This window comes from Parasteatoda tepidariorum, chromosome 5, assembly GCF_043381705.1.
Source record: "Parasteatoda tepidariorum isolate YZ-2023 chromosome 5, CAS_Ptep_4.0, whole genome shotgun sequence".
NCBI classification, from domain to species: domain Eukaryota; kingdom Metazoa; phylum Arthropoda; class Arachnida; order Araneae; family Theridiidae; genus Parasteatoda; species Parasteatoda tepidariorum.
The window spans coordinates 79,391,087-79,417,796 of NC_092208.1; the positions used below are offsets into that span (position 1 = coordinate 79,391,087).

General features: G+C 27.2%; 2 protein-coding genes and 1 long non-coding RNA gene across 5 annotated transcripts; 1 reads left to right on the plus strand and 2 right to left on the minus strand.

Moving 5' to 3' along the window:
- Positions 1–1,177: 1,177 nt before the first annotated feature.
- LOC107454213 (zinc finger protein 271-like) lies at positions 1,178–7,726 on the minus strand. The gene has a single exon (XM_016071324.3). The coding sequence runs from the start codon at positions 7,137–7,139 to the stop codon at positions 5,970–5,972; it is 1,170 nt and encodes a 389-aa protein (XP_015926810.1). The 5' UTR covers positions 7,140–7,726; the 3' UTR covers positions 1,178–5,969.
- Positions 7,727–7,897: 171 nt separating this feature from the next.
- On the plus strand, positions 7,898–13,248 carry LOC107454214 (uncharacterized). Of its 2 annotated transcripts, none has more exons than XR_006225177.2 (3): positions 7,898–8,179; positions 9,791–9,931; positions 13,044–13,248. It is a non-coding gene; the product is annotated as an uncharacterized lncRNA (long non-coding RNA). The 2 variants fall into 2 exon arrangements; XR_001585431.4 differs by having other exon boundaries at positions 7,898–7,935.
- Positions 13,249–15,007: 1,759 nt separating this feature from the next.
- On the minus strand, positions 15,008–23,620 carry LOC107454210 (large ribosomal subunit protein mL45). Of its 2 annotated transcripts, none has more exons than XM_016071319.4 (7): positions 23,396–23,620; positions 23,176–23,301; positions 22,624–22,768; positions 21,557–21,621; positions 20,188–20,342; positions 18,016–18,064; positions 15,008–16,602 (listed from the first exon to the last, which is right to left on the minus strand). In XM_016071319.4, the coding sequence occupies exons 1-7, from the start codon at positions 23,435–23,437 to the stop codon at positions 16,207–16,209; spliced, it is 978 nt and encodes a 325-aa protein (XP_015926805.2). In that variant the 5' UTR covers positions 23,438–23,620; the 3' UTR covers positions 15,008–16,206. The 2 variants fall into 2 exon arrangements, with proteins under 2 accessions (XP_015926805.2, XP_015926806.2); XM_016071320.4 differs by having other exon boundaries at positions 23,408–23,600.
- Between the last annotated feature and the right edge of the window lie 3,090 nt (positions 23,621–26,710).

Here is a 26,710-nt window from a genome sequence, read left to right on the forward strand (position 1 = left end):
AAAATATTGAACAATGACATAAAATTGTATGAAAAATAATAAAAAAAGTAATGGAGTTGCAAACAAATAATTAAGTAATTGGTCTAAAAATTTTAAAATTATGAACTTAAATGCAAAAATTTGGGCAATGCAAAAGGGTGAATTACTTATGAAAGGGTGCAGACTTACTTATTTAAAATATTTGTAAATTTTGGATTCGACACAATCTTTTATTCTTAGCGGTAACAATAAATTTTCGACATTTGTAATTTATTTCCTGTTAGTTCCTATGAATACAGAAAGTTTTTTATTGTTTCAAATGTTTTGAGACCTGGTTGTGGCTAAGTACATTGTCTTCAACTTCTTGTGCACTTCTTCAGCTTCTGCAACCAGTTCTTGAACAGACAACACAAGATTCAACATTTTCATCAACTCATACATAAGCACTAAACCTGTTGTTTGAGGCATTGGCGATCGAAATGAGCAACAGGTGGCGTAAATTAGAACCCTCTACCCATGGCAGCACTTCGCCTGCTTTCACCTTTCACCATTAGTGTGTGGAGAGTCATAGGAGAAGGAAGTTTACGTTAGTTTCTTTCTCAATTTTCAAATAGATTAAAAACTTTTAAGTTAGGGAACAATATGGAACTGAAAACTATATTAAACATAGCTCTAAAAGAAAGAGCCAGGAAAATTTAAAAAAAAAAAAAAAAAAAAAAAAAAAAAACCATTTTTGACAGTTAAATACAAAAAATATTAAGAAAGGAGAAAATACAACTGAGAATAGGGAAGGGGAGAGGGTCAAGACATGGAACAGATCTTCTCCCCAGATGGTGTCTTCAAGCGTTGCGATCGTGAATTCCCCCCGTTACTGTAAGAAATCCTCATTTTCTTCATCATCAGTATCAGTCTTCATCATCAGTATTTTTCCTCTCCAGATGAAATTACTTCAAGGTTTTTGGAAAATGTCAGTAGAATTTATGAATAATAGAGGCGGGAATCTGCTAGTTCAAAAAATTATCTAAGCAGGTATTTTTAACATTATAAGAATAATATTTGTGAAGGGATTGTTAAACAAGACAATACATGCAGGAAAACGAAAGATGCGGGAAAGATGGATCAAGGTTTTACTGTATTACAGTATTACATCAGTTTCATTTTAATTAGTTAACAACACTAAAATTAGAAGAAAAAAAAATTCACATTACCTCTAGATTTATTAAAACTTATTCATTAATTTTGTTCAATACTACATATCAAAATTTTAATATTAGAAATAAATAACATTTTCTCTATAATATAACAGGAAAACACAAAAAAATGTGCTTACACGAAGAAGAAATGGTCAGAAAAACTTGTTCCCATTCATGCCTAGCGTCCTATATATAGAACACTACTAAAAATACAATATCACAAATTTATAATATTACTTTAAAACTCATCACAATAAAACACATTGCAATAAAAACTATTGCAATAAACACATTAACTAACTAACAAAAATATTTTCAATAATAATGAGAGAAAAACTTACTTCTTGTGTCTTGGCAAGCAAAAAAAATAAAACCCACCTAATATTGACCTTAGCACATTAAAATGAAAAAAAAAAATGAGAAACAGAGTTTTTTTTTCCCGTTTATTTAAAACAAAAATTTATATGATACTTTACACACTCTAAACTAAAATTAATTAAACTACTATTAAGTATGATCATGAAATGTTTTCTAAAATTAATTAACATTATCAATAAATACAGTAGAAGATCATCATAATGCAAATCTTTAAATGCAAAATTTTGCATTTTATAGAATTTTTTGTTACAACATAGAGCATGTCACAAATCTAAATTAACTTTCTAAAAATGGCAATCTCGGTCTGAAAAAGATCTATCTTAAAATGTATCTTTAAAATAGTGCTTAGGTACGTAATTTATTTATGTCGCACTAGAGTTGCACAATGGCTATTGGCAACAGTCTGGGAAGCATCCTTGAGGATGATGCAAAGCATGCCATTGCAATTTTGAGCCTCTGCAGAAGGGATGGCTCCCCTGCTTTAGTAGCCCGACGTCCTGCACGCAAAGTCGAGCACTTTACGACATAACAGTTTAAAGAGGACCGATACCGCGCACCCTCGGTTCCTACGCAGGCTGATCAAAGTGGTCATCCACCCACTTACTGACCTCACCCAGTGGTGCTTGACTTCGGTGTTCTACTGAGAACCGTGTCATTACGATCAGTTCACTGGCGGACAAATAGTTTTTAGATATGAACAATTAAAAATACAAAAAGATGCACTAAAATATTTACTATTCACAGAAAAAATTTTAAATTTTCCGAAGCATTCGAACTAATAAAGAATTTTATCAATTTTGGTTTGCTTAGCTTTTGAATTACATTTTATTTTAACCAATAATGTAAAAAGTCATAATTTCTTGCCTAGTTACCAAAATTTCTTAACTGCACGATTTTTACTGTTTACACAAGTTAAAATAATATGATTTATGGAGAATTGCAGTTTATAGAATTGTCTACATCAATAAAAAAACATTAACTTTTCTTCCATAAACATAAATAAACATACATATTTTGAGTATGCTTATTCATACTTCACATTTCAACTTAACTTGCAAACAAAAATTTCATATTATGAGGCATTTTCACAAAATAAAGATACTTCACTGATAACAGCAAAGGAAAAGTTTCTGTTCGAACGAAAGACTCATGACAGGTTTCAAAGGAAAAAGCTAAGTTCGTTGGTTCTAAGTTCGTCGCACAGACTACAACTTTGGACGTTTCACTTTTCCCATGAGGTCATTATAGTTATTTTTATGGTGAATGTTGTTAAAGCAGCATGTTTTTATAATGTCTGCGTCAATTCAGAATTTTTTGTTTTATTTAAACAGGATGATGCTTTAAGCATAACAGTTCTTATAAATAATGCAACATTAAATAAAATAATTTAAATTGATAATATATTAAATTATTTTGAATATTTTTCAATATTTTTAAATTTGCTCCTTTGTATGATCATTGTATTTTGAAAATATTAGAATCATTAATAAACCTATACTATATACACACATTAAAAAAAATCATTTACAATCATAACTGAACAAATTTCGAAATATAAAATATTTCAGTCTGTAAAGCAACTCTTTACATTTATGATTTCATTGAAGCAAACACAATCTACTATATAATTAGATATATAAAAAAAACATCTTTTCACTTTAAATCATTCTAAAATTGCATTTTTAAATAATTTTAAAAACCCCCATCAAAACATAGGATAGTTTTGTTTTTAAACAAAACCATCAATATAATTTTAAAAGACATTTGATTGCTGTAATAAAAGATCTACAAAAATTGTGTTCTCAATGTGTAGTTTATTTTAGCAATTTTATTTATTTTGTAGAAAAAGACTATCATTTTTATGTACAAAAATAACATTTATAAAATTTAAAGTGAGAAAGAAAAAGTTTTAATCTTATAAATTTTTCTCATCAACATATAAAATAATATTAATACTAGAAAAAAATAATAACCTATTCCTCTTTTTCCACACTTTGTTACTCATCATTGCACAAAGAAAGGGATACTAAAAATTAAGAAATTCATGTCAATAACTGAAAAAAGATTGCCAATGTCTATAATAAAATTACACAAATCATGTATGTCATAAAGGGGTTAATTAAATGTATATTTTTTTAAGATTCAAGTGTTATAATAAATAATATCATAAAACTGTTAAGAGTTTAAAAAATATACCAAAACCAATAGCGATAACTGCCAAAAACTTTATTGAGAAAATGATAGAATATTGCATAAAATAGTGAATACTCAGGTAGGCGATTTGAATTTCCCATAATAATATCAGGATTTTAAGAAGTCATGCTAAAATCAACAGCAATAACTGCCAAAGAAAAAAACAGCATTGAAACAGCACATGGATTAGTAAATTGAGCATATTGCTTTTGCACAAATCATATAAAAAAATTATTACTTAAGTGTGCAATATGAATTTCTTGATTCTGAATATTGTGTATAAAATATCACGATCAAATATATCGAAAACTACAAGGATATCAGTAAAGATAACTATGAAAAAAGCATTGCCCTCTCAAAAATTGACTGATAAATTGAATTTTTCATTTTGTAATAATAATGTTTAAAAAATATAGGTTTTTAAAATAAACATAGAGAAAATTCATAACAATTATAGCCAATAAAACGATAGAAACACCGCACAATCTTACGATGGCATCAACACAAATCGAGTGCATGAAAAAGTATCACTGAAATGTGCAATTTACATTTTGCATGCCGTGATAATATTGGGATTTTAAAACCCATGAGAAAATTATAATTGTATTAACTGCAAAAGAAAAGAAAGATCAGGCACAAGTTTTTCATTGATATCAAGCATGTTAATCAAAATAAGCATGTTGCAATATCATATTACAAATAAATTTGATTAAATTTTAGCCAAACAAAAATCTGACAAATATATTACATTCATTCAATAATTCTTCTGTTACAAATTGGAATTTGCAGCAAAATTTTTACACATTAAAATATAAGTTAAAAAAAATGAGAAAAAACATAATTTTTCTGGCAAGCAATCTTTTAAATGTTTGCTATTTCGGAATTACTTTTAGATCATCAATTTTATGCTTCTGAGTGCTCAAGTAATTCAGTAGTTTTAGCTGAAGTTACTATTTAATATGTTTCTTCCTAGTCTCATGTTCTGGAAGTTTTTTGAAGTTGCATTTTTCTCTCACAAATCCAAGTAAAAAAAGTCACTGTTGTGCATAAATAAAAACTTAGGAAGAAAAGTGGTCTCTGATAAGGGCAGATTCGACACGATTTTGTGTTAGTAGTGAAATTTAAATTAGTGGAACTCGGAGAAAATTTTGACAGAATGTAAATTATTGATTTGCCAAAATCTGCAAATCACAGTTTTGAGGTTCACAGAAGAATCAAATCCTGATTTTAAGAATTTTTAGAGACATTTCGACTTAATTTTAAATTTATCCACATTAATTTATTTCGCAAATACATTTCTGCAGAAGAATAAGAATAAGTTAACATTTAAAAATTAAACATCAAATAAGTTTCTATCACATCATACATTCATCATATATATTAATCATCATGTAGCAACAGACTGACATTGGCAATAAAATTTAAGATTATAAAGATTTTAATGAAAAAATTCTTTTTCATATGGTTGGATTTACAGTAAAGATAATTATATAAACAACAAATTAAGTCATCTAAATGATTTTCTTTAAAAAAAAATTTTTTTGGTCTAAACTACATTGGTATGAACCAGCCAACCCTGCTTGTGCGTAATAAAAAAGACAGAACTTTATTATAATATTTTACTATTTCCATTAGAATGAAGTAAAATAAAATTTAGTAAATTTACAAATAAATATGGAAGGTTCCTTTTAAAAGTACGCTAGGCACAAATGGGTCAAGGGTCCCAAAAAATCTGCACAAACATTACACATATTAAAATAACTTACAACAAACATAACTAACTCTGCTCTTTTGTTCCATTTTCTTTGGTATAATTTTTATACGCAAGATACATTTTCTAGCAATTTTCCTAAATTGTTCATTAGGTATTTTTAAATCATAAATTGCTCTACTTTTTGAGAAGCACACAAGTTATTTAAATTTGATTCATTAGTTCAGGATTTATTACACATACAGCATAAATGAAGTTTCTCTCTTGTAGGAACTAAAACATGAATTTCAATGAGTTTTCTGTAGGAATGTTTGTTTATACACATATGCTTAAGACTAATTAGACAAACTGGATAGATAAGACTTCTTGCCAGTATGAGTAAGGGTTTATTTCAATTTACTTTCTGGATAAATTTTTTCTCACTCATACTGCAAGGCATAAACAAGACCTCTAACTAGTATGAAAAGGATTAATTCTTTTTATTTTGTGAGGTTGCTTTATCATATATAACTGCATTAATAAGGTTTTTCTGCATTATGAATAAGATAGTGACGATTTAAACTTCTTAAATATGCGAAAGATTTATTACACACACTACACACAAAAGATTTGTCTCCAATATGAACATTAGAATGTATGTTTAAAGCATCTTTCTGTGCAAATGCTTTATAACATACAGTGCATGAATAGGGTTTATTTCCAGTATGAACAAGATTATGCCTATTTAAATTCCTCTTGTGCGCAAAAGATTTTCCGCACACACTACACGAATAGGGTTTTTCTCCAGTATGAACAACCGAGTGTTCTTTCAAATCATGTTCGCGTAAAAATGCTTTATCACATATATTGCACGAATAAGGTTTCCCTCCTGTATGAACAAGAAAATGTTTATTTAAATCATGTTTCTTTGAGAATGCTTCATCACATAAGCTGCATAAATAAGGTTTTCCTTCACTGTGAAGAAGATAATGAGAATCTAAGTTATATTTTCGCTTGAAAGATTTATCACAAACGCTGCATGAATAAGGTTTTTCTCCAGTATGAACAAGATGATGTCTGTTTAAACTTCTTTTATGAGTAAAAGATTTATCACACACACTGCATGAATAGAGCTTTCCACTAGTATGAACAACAGAGTGCCGGTTTAATTCATGCTTTTGAGAGAATGTTTTATTACATACATCACATGAATAAGGCTTCACTCCCATATGAATAAGATAGTGTCGAGTTAAACTTAGTTTATATTTGAAAGATTTATTACACACTTTGCACGAATATGATTTCTCTGCAGTATGAACAAAATAATGACTACTTAAATTTCTTTTATGAGTGAAAGATTTATAACACACCTTACATAAATAAGGTTTCTCTCCAGTATGAACAAAAAAATGTTTGTCTAAAAGATCTTTTCGAGTGAATGTCTTATCACATTTACTGCATGAATAAGGTTTCATCCCAGAATGACTAAGTGAATGTTTCGTTAAATTAGATTGCTGTGTGAATTTTTTATTGCACACATTACATGAAAAAGGTTTCTCACCAGTATGTACCAGATAGTGTCGATTTAAGCTACTTTTCTGTACGAAAGATTTATTACACACACTGCACAAATTAAGTTTTTCTTCAGCATTAATAATAGAGTTTTTATACAAATCTTGTCTTTGTGAGAACGCCATGTCATCCATGATGATTTTTCTTCACTGTGCAGAGAAAATAATTTCAGTAACATTTTGACTTGAAAGATATGTTGTTATATTGATACTGCATGATTCAATAAACCATGTGTTACACATACTGCATGAATAAAGTTTTAAATAGTGCTTATTTAAATTATGTTTTTGTGAAATATTTTATAGCATAAACTGCATTAATATTAACTTTATTTCAATGAACACATTAAAGTCGATTTAAAGAAAGATTTATAATAAAACGTACATAAATCAGTATAAAAAATAAAGTGTTTATTTAAATTATATTTTTGTGTCATATAATGCTTTATTGTTGCAACGCATGATTAGGTTTGCTCAACAGTAAGTACAGGCAAGTGTTTGGTAAAATCATATTTTTGTGAGAATTTTATATCAAACACTCCGCATTTATATTTTCTCTCAAGTCGGAACGAAACAGCAACTATTTAAACATCCTTTATCAAAAATTCAACACAGTAACTGCATAGCAACGATATACAGCTAACGCTTTTGGTGTGATGTTTAATTTGAACGTTTCCGCTTAGCAATTTTTGTTTAACCATTACTGCATCCGGATGGCACATGGATCATTCCTGCTGCAAGCAATTCGCTCATTTCTGATCACTTGCAAAAAAAAACTCGCCAATCAAGTTCTTCTAGCATTCATCAAGCATTCGCACGTTCCTGTAGAAAGTTAGATGCAAGCATTTCAGATGCTCTGTATGAATGAAGTGCAATACAAAATTTATTGTACTGCTAAGAAGTAAATAGAATAGAAAGCTGAATTGCTCTGGTAACTGGAATTTTTCACTTCTCATATTAGAATAAATTGCTAGCCTTTAAAAATATTTCATAGTAGCTTATAAATTTGCATTTCTTAAAAATTTTAGCTCTAATATTTTGCGATTACACTGGAAGAAAAAACGTTTGATTTGTTTGCCTTCATAAATTTTGAAATATATATTATTTCGAGTTGATGAGTGCGACTCATAGAATTTGTTTTTACATAGATAGTCTTTTACTAAAAAAAAAATTATGTAAGTATGTATTACGTTTCCCACTATCAAAGCTGACCACTTTAATGTATAAAATCATAAAATTCAGATAATTCGGAAACGCTAATTTAAATATATATATATTTTTTAGTATATAGTGTGTGTGCGTGTATTTGTATATCTATACACATTTGAGAAGTATTTTTTCCTAGAATTTTTTGAAGGTTGGGCCGAAAAATATACTTAAGAGAAGGGAGGCCAGTTTTTATAGACATAATAAAAACCAATCTTCCATTGTGTATAAAAGAAAAGGGAACATTTAGGGGATGTTCTTGGAATTAGGATTGGACCAATCTCTTCTCTCAATTAGCATTAATGTTAGGTATGAAAAGGAATGTCTTCTTTTTTATTAACCATTAATCTGTTGCTACGTTTTAGTATTTATTAACATTACTGTACTATATATGAGAATTTAATTGTATTATCCACATAAATTCATCTATAAGCTCATTTTGAGATAGATCAAAAAATTAAAATGGCAGAAAGAAAGAATCAGTGTTACTAAACAACAGGCGGTTCCACCATACTGTATCTGCATCAGAAATTCAAGCAGCAGTTGGCACAGAAGTGACACAACAAACTATTACAAATTAGTTACATCAAGTACAGCTTTGAGCGACAAGTCCTGCAGCATGTATTTCACTCCTTCCAAACCTCTGCCATTTCTGATGTGAGTCGTGCCAAGTTGGTTCTCCCTGAAGGACAGAGTGGATATCTATTGTTTTCTGATCAAAGATTGTTCCTGATTGTGTTTTCTGATCAAAGTCGGTTCTGCCTTGCTGCCAGCGATAGCTGTATATTAGTTAAAAGGAGGCCAGGTGAGTGCCTGCTACCGACCCGTCTCTGGCCTATACACACTTTACCTACACCTGGAGTTATGGTCTGTTATTCCTATGAGCAATTTTTCTATAACAGCAGCAGCACTCTCGTGGTTATTCCACTCCAATATGCTCTACAGAATGTCAGCGTGTTGGCTTGGCCTCCTAGATCACCAGATCTTTCACCAATCAAGCACGTATGGGACATCAGTGAGCGACAACTTCAGAGACGTCCAAAACCAGCATTAACTACCCCCGTATTGGCAAATCAAGTGCAACAGACATGAGCTCCATCCCACAAGAATGACACGGCATCAATATGACACAAAGTATGCCCATTTGCATGCTTGCATTCAAAATTCTGGTGGTTATATAGGTTATTAATGTACCAGTATTTCACATTTGAAATGGTTTTTTTTCCATTTGCTATTTTTTACTTAAGAAGCTAGGTTGTTTTCACCATCTACCAAAATAAGTTAGAAATTATCATAAACTGATGACACTGTTGACCTATGCTATGCTGCATGTGAAACCATTTCAAGTCAACTATTCACGTAGGCAAATGTTGATATTGTCGTCAGACTTTGCCAATGAGGGTTGTTTTACAAACACTGTTTTATGTTTTTTTTTTCTTAGATATAACTAACATTAAGCTAATTATAAAACTTGCTGCTAATAAGTTTCCTAAAAAGACAGATTAGATTTCTATCTTGTTTTAAATTGATATTAGATTATAACCTTTCTTTCTATTCTAGATATCTTTGTTTATTTTTAGTTTCTTCTGGCTGAATTTTAAAGATTTGGATTAATGCCAGCTGGGGTTTCGTGGCTCAAGTATTTAACTTTTATGACTGCTTCATTGGTTTCGATGTTTGCTGGTTCCCAAGTTGTTCATTCAATTTACAAGCCTCTAGATGTACGTATACTTCCCAAAACTTATTCCTATTTGTAAACAGTTTTAAATACCGTCGTTATTTTATCGGCTTTAATAAATTTATTTAATAGTCACTTGATTTCTATAAGTAATCACAAATTATTTGGTTTGAGAATACCCATTACCTTCCCTGTTCAAAAAAAAAAAAAAAAAAAAAACTCTGCCTTCTGTGTTTTTCAAGATTCATTGAGATCTTTTCTTTCTAACTTTTATTTGTGTGTGTTTTAGAATTCTGGGTATATTAACTGAGATACATAGTGTGTATTTTTTACAAGTTTAAAAAAGTTTCACAAAATTGACAAATAACTTGAATGCAACTAAGAATTGGGTAGGTAATTTATTACATCTGTCATAATTCTATAGTTGTAAAAATTAGAGCAATAATCATATAACAATTTACTTTAAATGCTATTGATAATTAACAATAATAGAAATCAAGTAATAACAAAGATTCTGTTTTAAAACTAGAAAAACAGCTACTTTGATTTGAAAATCTGCATATGAAAATAGCCTAATTTTAGCAATAAATGAAATAATTTTTTTAGTAAGTTTATAAACAAAATTTTTTAATAAATTCATTTTTTTAAAAAATAAGACAGCAGCATAAAATTGGAGTCCTCAAAATAATAATATATAATTTTATTTATTTTTTTTTTTTTTGAAGATGGTGACTTTTTATTTGAAATAGTTTTGGTGATATTACTTTTTACTTTACTTTAACTATCCTTGTTATGTCCTTATTACAATGTCTTCATCATCATCTCCTTGATTATGGACTTGCCAGCATTAATAAAATTTGCCATGAACTTGAAAGTTTAAATTTTAATATATATGTTTTGTAAAGTAAGTTATCAGTTTACTAGTTTTTAATTTTGTGAAATTATGTAATATTTAGATATTATATGTATATTTCAGATTTTATTCCCCACCAAAAACCGTTTAAATTAACCCTATTATTGTAAACCTTTTTTACAAGCGTAATTGCAAATTGTGTTGTTTTACAATATTTTTGTTTCTATGGAAACATTGTGAAAAAAGACAATTTAATTTATTTAGCTTCTTTAAACTTCTACCTTTAAAAAAAAACTTAAGAATATTTAGTAAGATTCTTTTAAGTACATTGTTATCCTGTCATAATATTTCTTTTTTTTTTTTGTAAAGTTAGCTGCAAGTCAGAATTAAATTACGATTTATTTTATATTATAAAAATGTTAACATTTATTTTTAATGTTCTGATAAAATTGTAATGCAAAATTTTCTTTAATTTTTCTTTTTCTTTCATGATATCCCTTCCTTCATCTCTTTCATTCAAATGTTATATTTTTTCTTATTTTAAATTATGTATGTATCTTTGAATTAAGCTATCCATCTCTGAATTACGAAAATTACTTCATTCAATATAAATAGTTTTTAAAAACTCATTTAAAGTGGGATTATCTTTAAAAGCAAACTGATATTTGCTCAAATGTTTCTGATTTACTTAAGTTCTAAATCAGGGGTTTCCAACTTAAATGAAGCCGAGGGCCGCAATTAAAAACACCAGTCAAATAGCTGCCTGCAACTTTCTCAAAATTTTATATAGGACTCTTTATTTGAAGGAATTTTTACTACTACTAACTAAAGGAATTTTTAAAACAAACTTGTAATTTTTCATTAAAAATGGCTGTAAGTTATACCCTTCCTTGTTCTCTCCCTCTTCTGTGATATGTTTTTTAGTTTCTCACGAACTACTGTCATCAAAGCTTGACGATCATTTTGGCATAGGTACAGATATGGAAATTTTTCATGGATGAAACTATATTAAAAGAATCAACATTATCTTTTATTTAGTGGTGATAAAACTTATTCATGCAGTATTACTAATGACCAGACCCAACCCCATCTTTATAACTGAATGCAAATTCTAAAAAAATGTACATACGTATGTTATTTTTATTTGAAATTCTGATGCTTTTCCATTGCCTGTTTTTTTTAAATTTGTGTGCATAAACATATACTTTTTGATTTTCTTACACCTTTTGCTATGTAAAGAAATTAAATACTTATTTCATGTGTTTTGATTTCTATTCATAATTTGAACAAAAATTTGTTTGATCCTCCATTGAACATATTTGTACAAAATATAAATCTGTTAGCATGTAAAGAAAATGCTTCATTTATCTTGTCTAGTTCATCTGCTTACCACTTAATCTATAGATTGAAATGTTATAGGTCATCCATTTCATAAATTTTTGTGACCATATAGAACAGGGGTTTCCAACTTACATGAGGCCGGGGGGCGCAATTAAAAACTCCAGTGAAATGACGGGCCGTAACTTTATCAAAATTTTATATAGGACTCTTTCAGGTCAGATTTCAAGTCTTACTGTCAGATTTTTATCAAGTTGTACAAAACAAAAGTAAATTACAAATTAAAATAAAAAGTTGATTTTTACCTGAAAAATAAATTTTTTTGCACCGTTGGTATGTTAAATTCAGAACAGAAACGAAGAAATTTGGGGATTTTTTTAACGAAAGAAAAGTAATTTAAACTCATATGTTTTTTTAAGAAAATTGTCCGCAGAAAATGACGACTAATATATTTTAGTTCGCGGGCTGCTAGTAGGTAACCACTGTTCTAGATGGTGAAATGTACAAGAAACAAAAGCAACATTATAGGGGTAAAATTTTGTCCCCCTATAAACTATTAGGAACATATTTTTCATATAGTGACGATCTAGCCAAATATTCAAATCTACCAAAAAAAGGTGTGTTCATTTAGAAAAAGAACATTTTTGCAGCTTAAAATTTTGTCTGTACTATTAAATTAACATAATGAAAGCCATATTTTAAAACCATTAAAATTGTATGTTGGTTTCGAAAAAGTTATTCGAGTATTTAGTTTTTCATTTTGGGCACTGTACTAACACCATATTTTTTATTTATTTAATCTACATCTTGAGCATCTAAATTAGGAACTTTAATTTCCTTACTTTATCATATATAAATAGTCATATGTTTAAAAATATGTTTTTTGAATGGTTGTTATTGTGAATTAAATTGTTATACATTTGAATATTAAGAATGTAATTGTAAAGCTTCATTTCTGTTTTAGGATTATCCACAGTATATTGAACGTGAAAGGGAAAGAGTGAAATCACTGAATCCTGAATCATGATTTTAAACAAAAATCATGAATTTAAACAATAGTTCTATTTTGTTTAAATTGATAAAATGCTTTATCTATCTCAGGTGCTAATGTAATAAATATGCAGGTTTGCTTGTTTTTGTAGAAATAAAACTTATTTATGGATTTATAATTTAGTTTTTCTTTACAACAAACATTTATTTTCATATTTCAATCAATGAGACGTCTTTTTTGTCTTCAATTTCTTTTATGTAAATATGCATTAGAGATGAGACAGGCTTGACCCAAGATTGACGCAGGCTTGTTTGCGTAAATAAAGGGTCAGATTCGTGAAAAAAAATTTATAAACTTCTGTATTGCTGTTAAACAAATGTTCGAATCAGTCACTAAGGTTACAGGTTAGTGATAAAAAAGGGTTTTAATGACTAATTTCTTTGTTTAGGCATCCAAGTGGGGTGACCAGAAGATTTGTCTTTTATCTGGGTATATTTTAAGCAGACTCACAGTAATCTTATGTATCTTGAGTTTGGATTAAAATTCTTCATGCTCAGACTCGTCTCTAACATGTATCTTAGTGTCTGCAGTTTATATTAAAAAGGAAACATACTTTGAAGTGAGAGTTGAGGAGTCAGAGTTCAATAAAATTTGCTCAATTCCAACTCCACCTAGCTAAAAGTTGAGTCTGGTAGATTAAAAATGAAAAAAAGATTTTAATCTTATAGGGAAATTTAGACAATTCAATAATTTTTTTAAAATTCAAATAGTTAAACAAATAGATATATTCTGACGATTTAAATTACTGCTAATTACAAACTTTCGTTTTGTTAATCAACATTTAGGATTAAAGATAATGCTAACTGTTTATTTTAAAACAATTTATTTTATTATATAAAAGAATAAATAATAACATGTATTTAATAAATGATGCTTGTAAACAATAAGAAATGTATTTATTTATTTGAAGAAACAAAATCTTGATTCCTTCATCTTGAAACTGTTCATATTTGCATACTTGCCAACTTAAAAAAACTGGCATCAGTGAAACTTTTTTATGAAAAATTTAACGAAGACTATTCGAATTATTTAATAAGTAACAATACACCACAAATGAATAATAAATATATTATTTATATAATCTATCACATGATTGATGGTTGATTGAGTGAGAAGCAAATTTTCATTAAATTTTTAAATTGCATTTGTTAGAAAATGTACAGAAATATCTAATCAACCATCCATTTATCATCTCAATCATTTCAAATTCTATTACAATGATGCTACTTNCTCCTGCTTTTGCCTCAAATCTTCGCCCTCAGGCCTTCAGGGTGTTTTCTCCTGCTTTTTTCTATTTAGTGCAAGATAGAGGAAAAAAACAACAATTTGTGCAATTTCCTTCCCAACTTGTGCTTCAGATCATGCTGGGCATTTATTTAGAAAAATTTGCCCCATAGCAACATCACTAAAAATTACGGTGAGTGTGAACCAAAACAGCAGCAATAACCAATGAAATGGCAAAATCGGAGATATCTTGGACACCATTAGGCAAAATGTTTTTTCACTTTCTATAGATGCCAGTTTTTTTTTTAAATAATGCTAAATCAGCAACATCTGCAGTTTTAAAACAGTAGCAGTTAAAAAAAAATTAAGAAATACATTTATAAAGTATTGTATTCATTATTGACATATTTTGACGTAAATCCGTACATTTTACGGATAATCCCTAAAAGTTGGCAAGTGTGTATTTGATTAATAAATTTTATTCAAAATCTATATTTTTATATATATTTATACACTCTTTGTGATAACTATATATAGACGAGTGGTATATTATTGTCTTCGATATAGTTTAACACTCTTTGACAAGAAATAGACAAAGAAAATAATTTTATAATGTGAAATATGTATCAATTAACTATAAACATATAAACTTCTTTTTTTGTATCATCCCAAATCAATTTTATTAAATTTAAATTTGTTTACAATTTCTTATAAATTTAACAAATATAATTTTGCTGTCAATAGACTATGCTGTTTTCTATGTGATAGAAGTCTTTTGAAAAATCATTCAAGTATGTACAATTTTACAAATTTTCTTAACTATACATAGAAGCATAATAAAATTTACGTTAATTTACACTAAAAACAATATTTGTTACAAAAGCAATATTTGTTACAAGATAATTAAATCCTAATGTTTCCATTTTAAAAACATACTATGAGAATATATTTTTTTAGTTTCATTTTTAAGGGATTGTACAAGAAAATATCCCACTCTGTGTTGTCAATTATAATAAGTTTGAAAAATTTCTCTCTATTCTAGACTCAGTTAAAAAAAATTGAGATTAAAATTTTATACTTTAAAAACCTAATACAAACAAAATATGCAATACATATTTAAAAAAATTAAGAAAGAAATTGTGTTATGACAATTAATATTGTATTAATTTATTAGATTACAAAAATAAATGAATAAACCATCCGAGCATTAAATACAGTTTTTTCTGAACCTTAAGCTGCATTGGCTTTTACTGAATCAAATAATCAGTTTTTCTGATTTTATACAATGTGAAAGTAGAGCTTAGCAAGAAGTTTTTCTAAAATTTTGCCAGCGTTTCCTTATGTGAAGCAAAAAGAATGTTAAGAGAAAACAAATGCATTTCAAACAGTATTAAATAAAAAATATTTTTCAAACCAAAATTATGATTAAATTAATAAATATATTTATTTTGCTAATTTCACTTAGTCACTTTAAACATTAGAGATTCAATTGCTTTTCACATGATAGTAGGTATTCTCTGAATAAATTTTATGATTTACTTCTAGATATCATTTTAAAAAGATAAAATGGAGAATATTATTAGGAGGATAAGTGATGTTGTTTCGGCGTATTAAATATTCGTTAGTCTTAAAAACTAATTCATTTTCCATACGGCATTGAAAGGTTGTTGCTAACAAGGGTGAATACATTATTGATTAAAAATAAAATCAACATAACAAATATCATATGCACCGAAACAACAATACTTTCCAGTCCCTCTAATAGAAAGAAAGTAAATAAACGGATATCTGATGAAGAAAGATAATACAAAGCACTTCAGTTTATAGTTAATAATTCAAATTAAGTTCAGTTTCACCTTCTGCTAATGATATTTTGATGTGAGCTGATATTTTTGTTAACTTTCTTGTCCATTTTTTGGTTTATTACTTTAACTGAATCATTACTTGGTACAATTTCTGAAAAAAATTTACCATGAATTCTCCATGAACCATCAGGAACTGTTAAATGTTTTTCAAAAACCACATATTCAAGTACATCTTTTAATGTGTCTTCACTACCTTGAATGAGACGTCCAAAACGATCATAAACAGCTAACGTTTGTTGAGAGAATAATCGCAGAGTCACTTGAGCAAATATATTTGTTTTAGATATCATTTCTTGGCACCTGATGTGAACGATTCTTGGCGGTTCTAAAGATTGTATAAAGTTCCATCTTATGGTTCTCAACTTTGTTGCTTCCATCATTTCCTGTAATAAATTATAACTGAATTTTCATAACATAAAAAATTGATCATTGACGAAATTTTTTAAAAAACGACTTACATCTGATATCATTAACCCTTTGAAACAAAATTTTGATTAAATATATTTTTCATAATTTCTTCATTATTTTGTATTAAGTTCAAATAAATAAAAATTATTATATTTAGCATTTTAATAATTTATGGATATGTACATGAAATATTGGTAATTTTTCAAATTCGCTCTTTAGATTTTAGATCTATGAGAATCAATTATTCATCGTTGAAATTTCTTTCATTTACAAAATCTATTATTGATACTTTTTTTAATATGAATGAAACAAATTTTTTTTGACAGATTTTTTAAGTAACTACGAGACTTTTTTTTACAACTAAAAAATACTGACATATATTTTTGTTTGTAATTAGAGCACCAGAAAAAGAAATATGTAAAAGAGGCATCAATATAAAGGGTTAAAAGCTCAATAACATAATAATATAACTCAATAATCTTTTAGTGTTATTGCATATTATTTTAGTTTGAAACATAATTCAAATCAAAAATAAATTATAGAATCAAAAAAGAAGACAAACACTTTTCAAAAAGTGTTTCATAACATCGATTGATTGCTTTCAATTAATGTTTTAACAAAGTTTTTTTTTTTATTTTTTTTTTTAAACATTGGAAAAATGATTATATTGAAACAGACTTATTTGAAAGTATGAAAATCTAAATATAATCCATTTAAGAGCTTTGTACAAAGGACAATACCGAAGTTCAATAAAACATCAACTTCAATATCTTTTAAGCTATTTTCCCACAAATTCTTAGTAAAATTAAAATTCATAATCAAATAATTAATTGATTGCATACAAGTTCAGCTGCTTCAAAATGATTAAATAAGATGTATCTTATTAATAGCAAAAGTTCATTGAAACATTTTAAAAATTGCTTGAAATTAAAACACTAAAAAATTTATAAACAGGGGATTGATTTTGAATGGTGTTTAAGCTACTAAAATCAATGAATCCCAATCTAACTAAAGTTATAAAAATAATCATCTAATTACTAAGGCCTTGTATCCAAGAAAACTATTACATTTAACTGAGCATAATTCTAACAATGCTAAATTTCTCATTAATGCTAATTTTCTCTCACACAAAAAAAGAAAAAAAAAACAATTTTGATGTCTCAATTTTTAAAAGAAATTTGCAAAAAATATTTTGTCAAAGAATATATTTACAATTTATTATTTTCGAAATGAAATGTTGTGACAACAATTACATTTGCAGTTATTTCTTGTAAAAAATTTTAAATTGTGTAAAAAAATTCTCTTTCATAAAATTTAAAGGTGCAAAACAAAAGAAATATTAAATATAACGCTAGAAATTGAAATTATCAAAGGAAAATTAGACTTACTATGAAAGCTTTTTCTGTCACTAGTTCTTGTAATTTCTCTTCATTTTTTCTAACAAATGAAAAAATTCAAACAAATTATTAATAAAAAGTAAATATCACATATGATCAAAAAACAAATTGGGTTGTTCAGAAATTCTTTTTAATGAAAATTAAAGAAGATTCTCTTGATTGAAAAAAGGCTTTTTTTTTTTAATTATATGTAGTCTATTCCTTTCGCCATCTTTCTGTCACTAGGATAAAACTTTGTTCTTAGCTGGTAAAAGAATCTGATCCAGGTGATTTTTGTCCTCCTTTACTTTGAACCAGTTCATCATTATCATTCCATAATTTATTGTAAATAATATTTTCGTAAACAACCCATTTCTTGTCTTCAATAAAGTTTGAGAAACAAAGTGCTAACATGATCGCATAAATTTTTTTCTGTAAGAACTAATTCTGAATGGCATCAGAAATTTTAATATTGCGACATTTAGAATATATAAATACTGATATTTTACGACATATCACAATATTTTCCCTGTAACTAGTTTACATAATTTTTTACATTGACATTTTTTACATTGATAAAATTTTTTCCCCAAATTGAAAAAAAAAAAAGATTTTTATCTAAATTTCAAAAATAGCCAAGTAATTATGAAAGTTTAACAATAAATTGAGAGATAAAAAAAACATGGTTTTTACAGTAATACACAAATAAAACCACACATTTTTATATATTAAATGAAAATTTTTCTGATTTATTATCAATTGCTTATCGATATCCAGATAAAAATACAATAATAAACAATAAAATAACTGAAAAAAATAATCATAAAAATGAATTTTTAAAGATATGACATTTTGAATTTATACTATTTAACTTATTTTTTTCGAATAGTTTAAAGTTTTAAATGAATATGCAAAATCTGGTAATGCACAAAATAATATTTGAATTATTGTAAGTATAACTAAAAAAATACTTATTCAAGAAATGATATTTTAAAAAATACAAGTAACTGCACTTTTAATTTAAAAAAAAACTCTATCATGAAAAAAAAAAAAAGAAAATTTAATTATTCTGCCTCCATTACTTATTAATAAACTCCATTAAACTTCGGAGAAATTTTTTTTTTTACAGTTCTCTTATAAGTTATGAACTGGCAGATAACTTGTAACTAATTATCTTGCTATTTGATTGTCATGAAAATTTTAAAAAATATCTACCTACTGTCCCAGGTTCAAAAAATGGTCTTCTAATGTTTTATATGTTGTCATTTCACACATTTTTAATCTTAACTTTCAAATTCTGAATATAATCTAAAATAAATATTCAAATACCATTTACGCAATATTGATTTACATACATACTGATTTAATGTTACTTTCCGACAATTTTCTTCGACAGCTCATTTTCGAAGATGGAAATGACTTATTTTTTTCATTTTAGTCTAAAAATCTTAAAATAGATAAATCTTCTAATACCTTGCCCCCCCCCCNCCCCCCCCCCAAAAAAAAAAATAGCGCTAAGCAACAGTCTCCAATGTACCTGAACTGCGAAGATGAAGGTTTTCTTCTCTGTTCTTTATGGAAGTAAGTTATACTAAAAAAGTTGTAAGGGCATTTCCTGTATTTGCCAATGTATTCTGATACTTATTGCATTCCCATTATACTGTGAAGATATATTTTAATACCATCACGATAATTAAAAATACTAATATTTTGTGATATATTGCCCAGCTCTAGTAAGAACACGAGAAATCCATACGTCAAGTTTTAAGATTAACCCTAGGTGTTTCAAATGATCATGAATGGTTAAATTATATTAATTTAACCTCTCAGTGAGATCAGCAATTGTTAATCGCCAGTTTGCATCAATCATGCCTTTATTGTGTTAACTGGCATTCCAGAATATGGTCAACAAAATATTGCCTGATTGAAATTTTGTAAAACAGTTTGGCATACACATCGGATAATTTTTTTTTCTTGCTTGAACAGCAATTAAAAAAAAAAAAAAAACTAGAATCAATCTAACTTTTTTACAAATAAGTCTTGTTATAACAGCTGTCAGAATATATGATGAAGTAGCGTAAGTGTAAAGTCAGCTGCAAATAAACACAATGAAGTCCTCTGTAGGAGAAAAACCATTTTACATCAAAAATTACAACTTACAAATTGAATGTAAATTCAACTTACTCTGACAAAGCTTTCTGGGCATCAATGTATATTTCATTTCCCTTTTCAGCAAGAGTTGGTAAATCAAAATTATAATCTAAATTTTGAATTTTTCTGAGAGCCAAATAAGATCTTCCTTTCATTATTTCCAAGCCATCACATAACTGTTTGAGACCCTGTGCAAAAGTAGATAAAAATTTAAAATTTGTGCATTTTTATATATCAAAGTGAATACCATAACATAAGTGTACAATAAGTCAAAGATAATTCAGTAGTCTCAAAAATAATTTTTATGCAGCCAAAATAGGGATTGATTTTTTAAATATTGTTTATTTTAAAATGATGGTTTTTATATTTGAGTTATATCAGTATAGTTTAGAATTGTAACAAAATAATTTTTTTTTGTACTTTCTTATTTGAAAAAAAAAAAAATATATGAAAAAGGAAACTTTGAATCGATTAATTAGATTTTTTCATAGGAAATCAATATATTTCATTATATTCAATTTCACAAAGAGTAAAATTTACAATTTGTCATCGAAGAAGTCATATCGAGGGCAGAAAAAAAAGGATTGTCTTTAAATTGCAAAAAAATTTATAAGAAGAATTCTTTAAAAATAGGAATGCAATTAAAAATCAGAGTATACATTAAAGAAAGAGTAAAAAATTGCTTTCAGTAGTTTTGAAAAGCTAGCAGCCAATAAATTTTATATTTACAGAAAATTCATGCTGGTGGATATTCTCGCTAACATAAAACATGCATTTTATTCAGTTTCATTCAGTTAAAATACAAATTAAATCTCTATTAATTTTGTTTTTAATATTTTATAGGTATCTTTTTATTTCTACTAATTTTACTGCCATGCTTCTCAATAATAAATTAATTACTGTAAAATCTATAGTAAAATTAAACCTGTGATAAATTAGCTTCATCTTTTAAAAGATCCTAATAAATAATCATGTGCATCATTATCATACATTCCCTTCTACAGTGAGAAATCTATAGAAATTCTGCATTTTTCCAACTTTTTAGATAATAATAATAACATTAAGAAAATTTCAAAGGCCCATCATCATTCATTTCTCTAAAACAAGAAAAAAGTGACGTAATTATAGAAAAAACCAACATTTTGCAAGCATATGGCAGACGGATTTTTTTTTGTTTTTGTTGATTTTGTACCTCTGTATTTTAATTTTGTCCCCTACCAAAATTGGACACCTACGACACTCATAGGAGTACTATAATAACCATAATTTTAAAAATTTACCCATAAGCAAATAACTGGAAAAAAGGTAAGATTTTATTTTGACAGGTAAAAAATAAATTAAACATAATACTATCTAAAATTATGTTATTGATAATAAAAAAGATGAAAGAATTTGTAAGTACCTGCTTTGACACGAATGTCATTTTCCCATCTCCTTTTGGAGGAATATATGGATCAGTTATGCCACCTAGAAGTAATAATTTTTAAAACTATCATGTAGAAGTGGACAAAAACAATTATGAAAAATTTATCATAAAATTTAATAATTTCTATTGAATAAACAAAAAAATTAAAAATATTTCATATAAGATTTAAGTAACAAAGATATTTATAATAAAAGTTTTTTTAAAAATTTTTCAAAAATACAAATATTAAGAAAGATTGATAAAAAAAACTGCATGATTTTTATAAATTAAAAAAATTTAATGCTGTTTTTTCTATTTAAAATACTTATGAGTGGATTTTTCATGATAGTAAAAAATTCAATATAGTATTTAATACTTTGAATTCAAGAAAAAGCTGTCTATAACAATATCAACACAAAATTTACTTGAACACTAAGAGTACTTATATATACTATTTTTTATACTAAGAATACTTTAGTTATAGTTTTTACTAAAAGAATAAAATATGTTCTTATCTGCCTTCATAAACAGCAGTTGTTTCGAAGAATTCCAATAAAAAACGCTCAAATACTTTTGTTCAAATACAAACGTTCAAATACACAAGTTACAAGCATAAACACAAGTTGATGTACCATATGATAATAAATTTATGTAATGAATTATATATATTACTTAAAATAAATATTTCACAAAATTTATGAAGATAAGCAAAAAATTATTTCAAATTCATAAAAATATGTCAGTCAGTAACTTATGCATCAGCATTACTTCTAATATTGGATTGATGAATAAGTTTTCTGAACCTATCCTTGAACCTATGATCTACAAGGTTAATCTATTAACACAAACTTGGCCATTGTTATACATATCAGTCAGTGAAACACAAAATAATAATTAATAAACTGAACCTAATGTACTAATTAACCTGCTCTCTGAGAAAAATAAGTTAGTAGTAGTAAAAATAACATAAAGAGACAAATAAAAGTGTCTGAATAAAGTAAGTTAAATAGAAAAGATATTCATATGTTTAATGCAAAGCTTTTATAACAATTTAATACTATTACCTGTGCAAGTTATGAGCATTGGTTTTTTATTCCATTTTTTATGAGGCACAATACCCTTTTCTTTCAAAAGAGATCTCATCTCTTCTAATGTTAATTTTTCTTTGAAACTTTTTTCATCAGATTCAGGTAACACAACTTTCAAAACCTAGGTAATGATTAACAAACAAAAAGGCTTATTTTTATTCAATATAATAAGAATAATCTTAATATTTTAATTAATGAAATAGGCAAATAAATGTTTATCACAACAAATTCATCTAGGTTTCCTTTATCCTTGTATTAAAAAAATATTTTCAAACTTGTATATTTTTATATAAACATTCAAAATTAAAAAATGAAAGAAATGTGCAATCAATTTAATTCTTTATAATGAAAATAACATTATAAAAATTATACTGTGTGGAAGAATAACATTATTTGGGAAAAACCTTTAATTGGGAGGGAATTAAAATAGCCATGTTTTGATATTCTTGAATTGTAATGATTCCATCAAAATCAAATCAAATCAGGTATCTACACGGAAATATCCCCTTTAAAAAGACAATAAATCACCTTTTTACTTCTCTCTTTTCTAAACAGAGAATTCCAGTGCTTTTTACGATTTTGTAAATAAACAGCATGACATGCAACGGGAGAAAAAGATGCATCAAGTATTCTTCGAAGGCAAAAGGCTTTATTCTAAAAAAGAAAAAAATTACAACCATACTTAAAGATATTTCAGCATTAAAATATTAGCTTAAAATTCAATTTCTAAAAAGTTATAAATCCTTACGACAAGAGATACCAATACTGATTTTGAAATGATGAGATCCATGATAAATGTAATAAAAAAATTGCACGTCCGTTGAAATTAAAATAGCTGCGGATAAAATCTAGATAATTATTAAAAAATAAGTAGAAATCATATTGTTAATCTCAGTCTGGATGTCTCTGGAATCGCTTCTTGTTTGTTTACTTTAATTTAGGATTGATTGTTTGATATTAAACGTAACGTTTCCGATTGCCTGTTTTTGCTATTTCTTAATTCTTTTTTATAAACATCGATTATGTTTCATTATATCGATTATGAGATTGCGTAACTCGTAAAGCAGAAAGCAGTAGTACTTCTTCTTTTCAATTTAAAAAATACAATTTAGGCTTTTATCTAAAATAAGTATTATTAAGCATCATGATAGACCATGGTGAAGATAGGCTTTAAATTGAGCACAATCAATTCTAAGTTATAGATAAAATGTTCTCAAAGTAAAGAGATTTCATTACAATTAAGATATCTTCAAGTAATAAACAGAAAATAAACTTATAACATCCTCGTCGAAACAAACATTATTCACTGGGAAAAAGAAGAATTTTTTTTAAAAATAAAATTAAATTCGTCTGTATTGAAAGGAAGCCTTATTTTTGCAGAATGTGTGAAAAATCTTATACTGATAAGTGTTGTTTGAATAAAAACATTTCTCGAACTGAAGAGAAACCTTATTTATGTAATGTGTGTCATAAATGTTTCTCACTTGAACATAATTTAAAGCAACACTATCTGATTCATACTGGAGAAAAACCTTTTTTATGCAGTGTGTGTAATAAAACATTCAGACAGAAAACTAATCTACAGACACATGCTGTTGTTCACACTGGAGAGAAACCTTATTCATGCATTTTGTGTAATAAGACATTCACACAAAAAGGTCATTTAAAAAATCATTACCTTATACATACTAAAGAAAAACCTTATTCATGCGATATTTGTAATAAATCTTTTTCCAAAAGAGCTAGCTTAAATCATCACTATCTTGTTCATACTGGGGAAAGACCTTACTCATGCAGTGTATGTAATAAAAGTTTCAGACATAAAGCAAATTTACTGAAACATTCTCTTACTCATAAAGGAGAAAAACCTTATTTATGCAGTTTTTGTGGTAAAACATATACAGAAAAAGCTAATTTAAATAACCATTATCTTGTACATACTAAAAATCTTGTTCATGCCGTGACAATGGTGAATTTTTCTCCATAAATATTTGCTTAGATCTTGTTCATACTGGTGAAAAACTTCATTTGTACAGTTTGTATATTAAAAATAAATTTCTTAGTGAAAACTAGTTTAAATAATCACTCTTTTATTAATACTCAAAAGAAAAAATTTATTATGTAGCATGTGTGATGAATCTTTTAAAATCAACACTATATTGTTTATAATGAAGAAAAACCTTATTCATGCAATTAATATAATTTAATATTCTCACATAAACACCTTCATGTTCATACTTCAAAAAAAAAAAACTTATTTGTGCAATGTGTGTGCTAAATTTTTCTCTCACAAAAAAGTTCAAATTGACTATCTCTCTGGATTTTCGTAGAATGATAATTTAAGTGAACTATGTTCATACTGGAAAGAAACCTTATTTAATAGGTGTTTGCAATAAATTGGGAATATTTTTGTATTAGTACCTGTTTACTCCAACAAACATTACCAAGGTTTCAAAGGATTTTTAACTTGCAAAATTTTTAAAGCAAACTTGTAATTTGTCATTAAAAGTGACTGTAAGTTATACCCATCCTTTCTTTCCTCTTCTATGACATGTTTTTTTAATATCTCATGAACTATTGCCTAGAAGTCATCAAAGCTTGACGATCATTTTCGCATAGGTACAGATATGGAAATTTTTCATGGATAAAACTATGTTAAAAAAAATCAACAGTATCTTTTATTTAATGGTGATAAATCTTATTCATGCAGTATTACTAAATTATTAATAAACTGACCCAACCCCATCTTTGTAACTGAATGCAAATTCTAAAATTTTTACATGCATATGTAATTTTTATTTGAAATTCTTATGCTTTTTCATTGCCTGCTCTATTTTAACTTTGTGTGCATAAGCTTTTTGATTTTCTTACACCTTTTGCTATGTAAAATAATTAGGTAAATACTTATTTCATGTATTTTGATTTCTATTCATAATTTCAACAAAAATTTCTTTGATCCTCCATTGAACATATTTATACGAAATATAAATTTGTTAGCATGTAAAGAAAATGCTTCATTTATCTTGTCTGGTTCATCTGCTTACCACTTAATCAATAGATTGAAATGTTATAGGTCATCCATTTAATAAACTTCTGTGACCATATAGACGAGGGGTTTCCAACCTACATGAGGCCAGAGTTAAAAACACCAGTCAAATGGCAGGCCGCAACTTAATCAAAATTTTATATAGGACTCTTTCATGTTTGAAGGAACATTAAATATTACTGTCAGATTTTTATCAAGTTATACAAAACAAAAGTATTGAACTACAAATTAAAATAAGAAGTAGATTTTTACCAGAGAAATACAATTTTTTTGCAACATTGGTATATTAAATTTCACAGAAACGAAGAAATGAGGGTTTTTTTTAAGGAAAGAAAAGTATTTTAAACCCATATAGATTTTTTATGACAATTTTCTGCAAAAAATGACAGCTAATATATTTTAGTTCGGGAGCCACCAGTTGGTAACCACTGATATAGACCATCAAGATGGAATTTTATATTGAATTATTATAAGGAAATCTGAAATTATGTAATTAAATTTGGAAAATTATTTCTAATTAGTGGTCATGATTTTTTGATTATTTTTTTTAAAAAAGTTTGATTTAAGAGCTACTGTTTTTTTTAAAAAAAATTGGACGGATCGGGCAAGTTTAGGTTTTGGATTTTGAAGAAATTTTCAGGATATGTTCTTTATGTGAAACTATAAGACACTTTTTCTTTATATCTTTTTACACACGCCATTACTGTATAGGAAATGAGTAAACATTGATCATTATTTTGTATTCTACTACTTCCATGCCAATTATTAAGATGTAAATACTTTCAGTGGATCTTCTGATCAATGGTAGTTCAAAAATCTTCTAAATAAGGCTATTTTCTTAGACTCTGACTGTCAAAATCTACTTGTACCACAAAGGTATCAATTTCTGTGAATACATACTAATAAATAGTAACAAAAGTATCAACATGTGTATGTTTGGGGTGGCCTTAAATTTAACATTAAGCTATCAAGAAACAAAAATTTAGTTCAATTTTCTAGGTCATTAACCAAATTAAA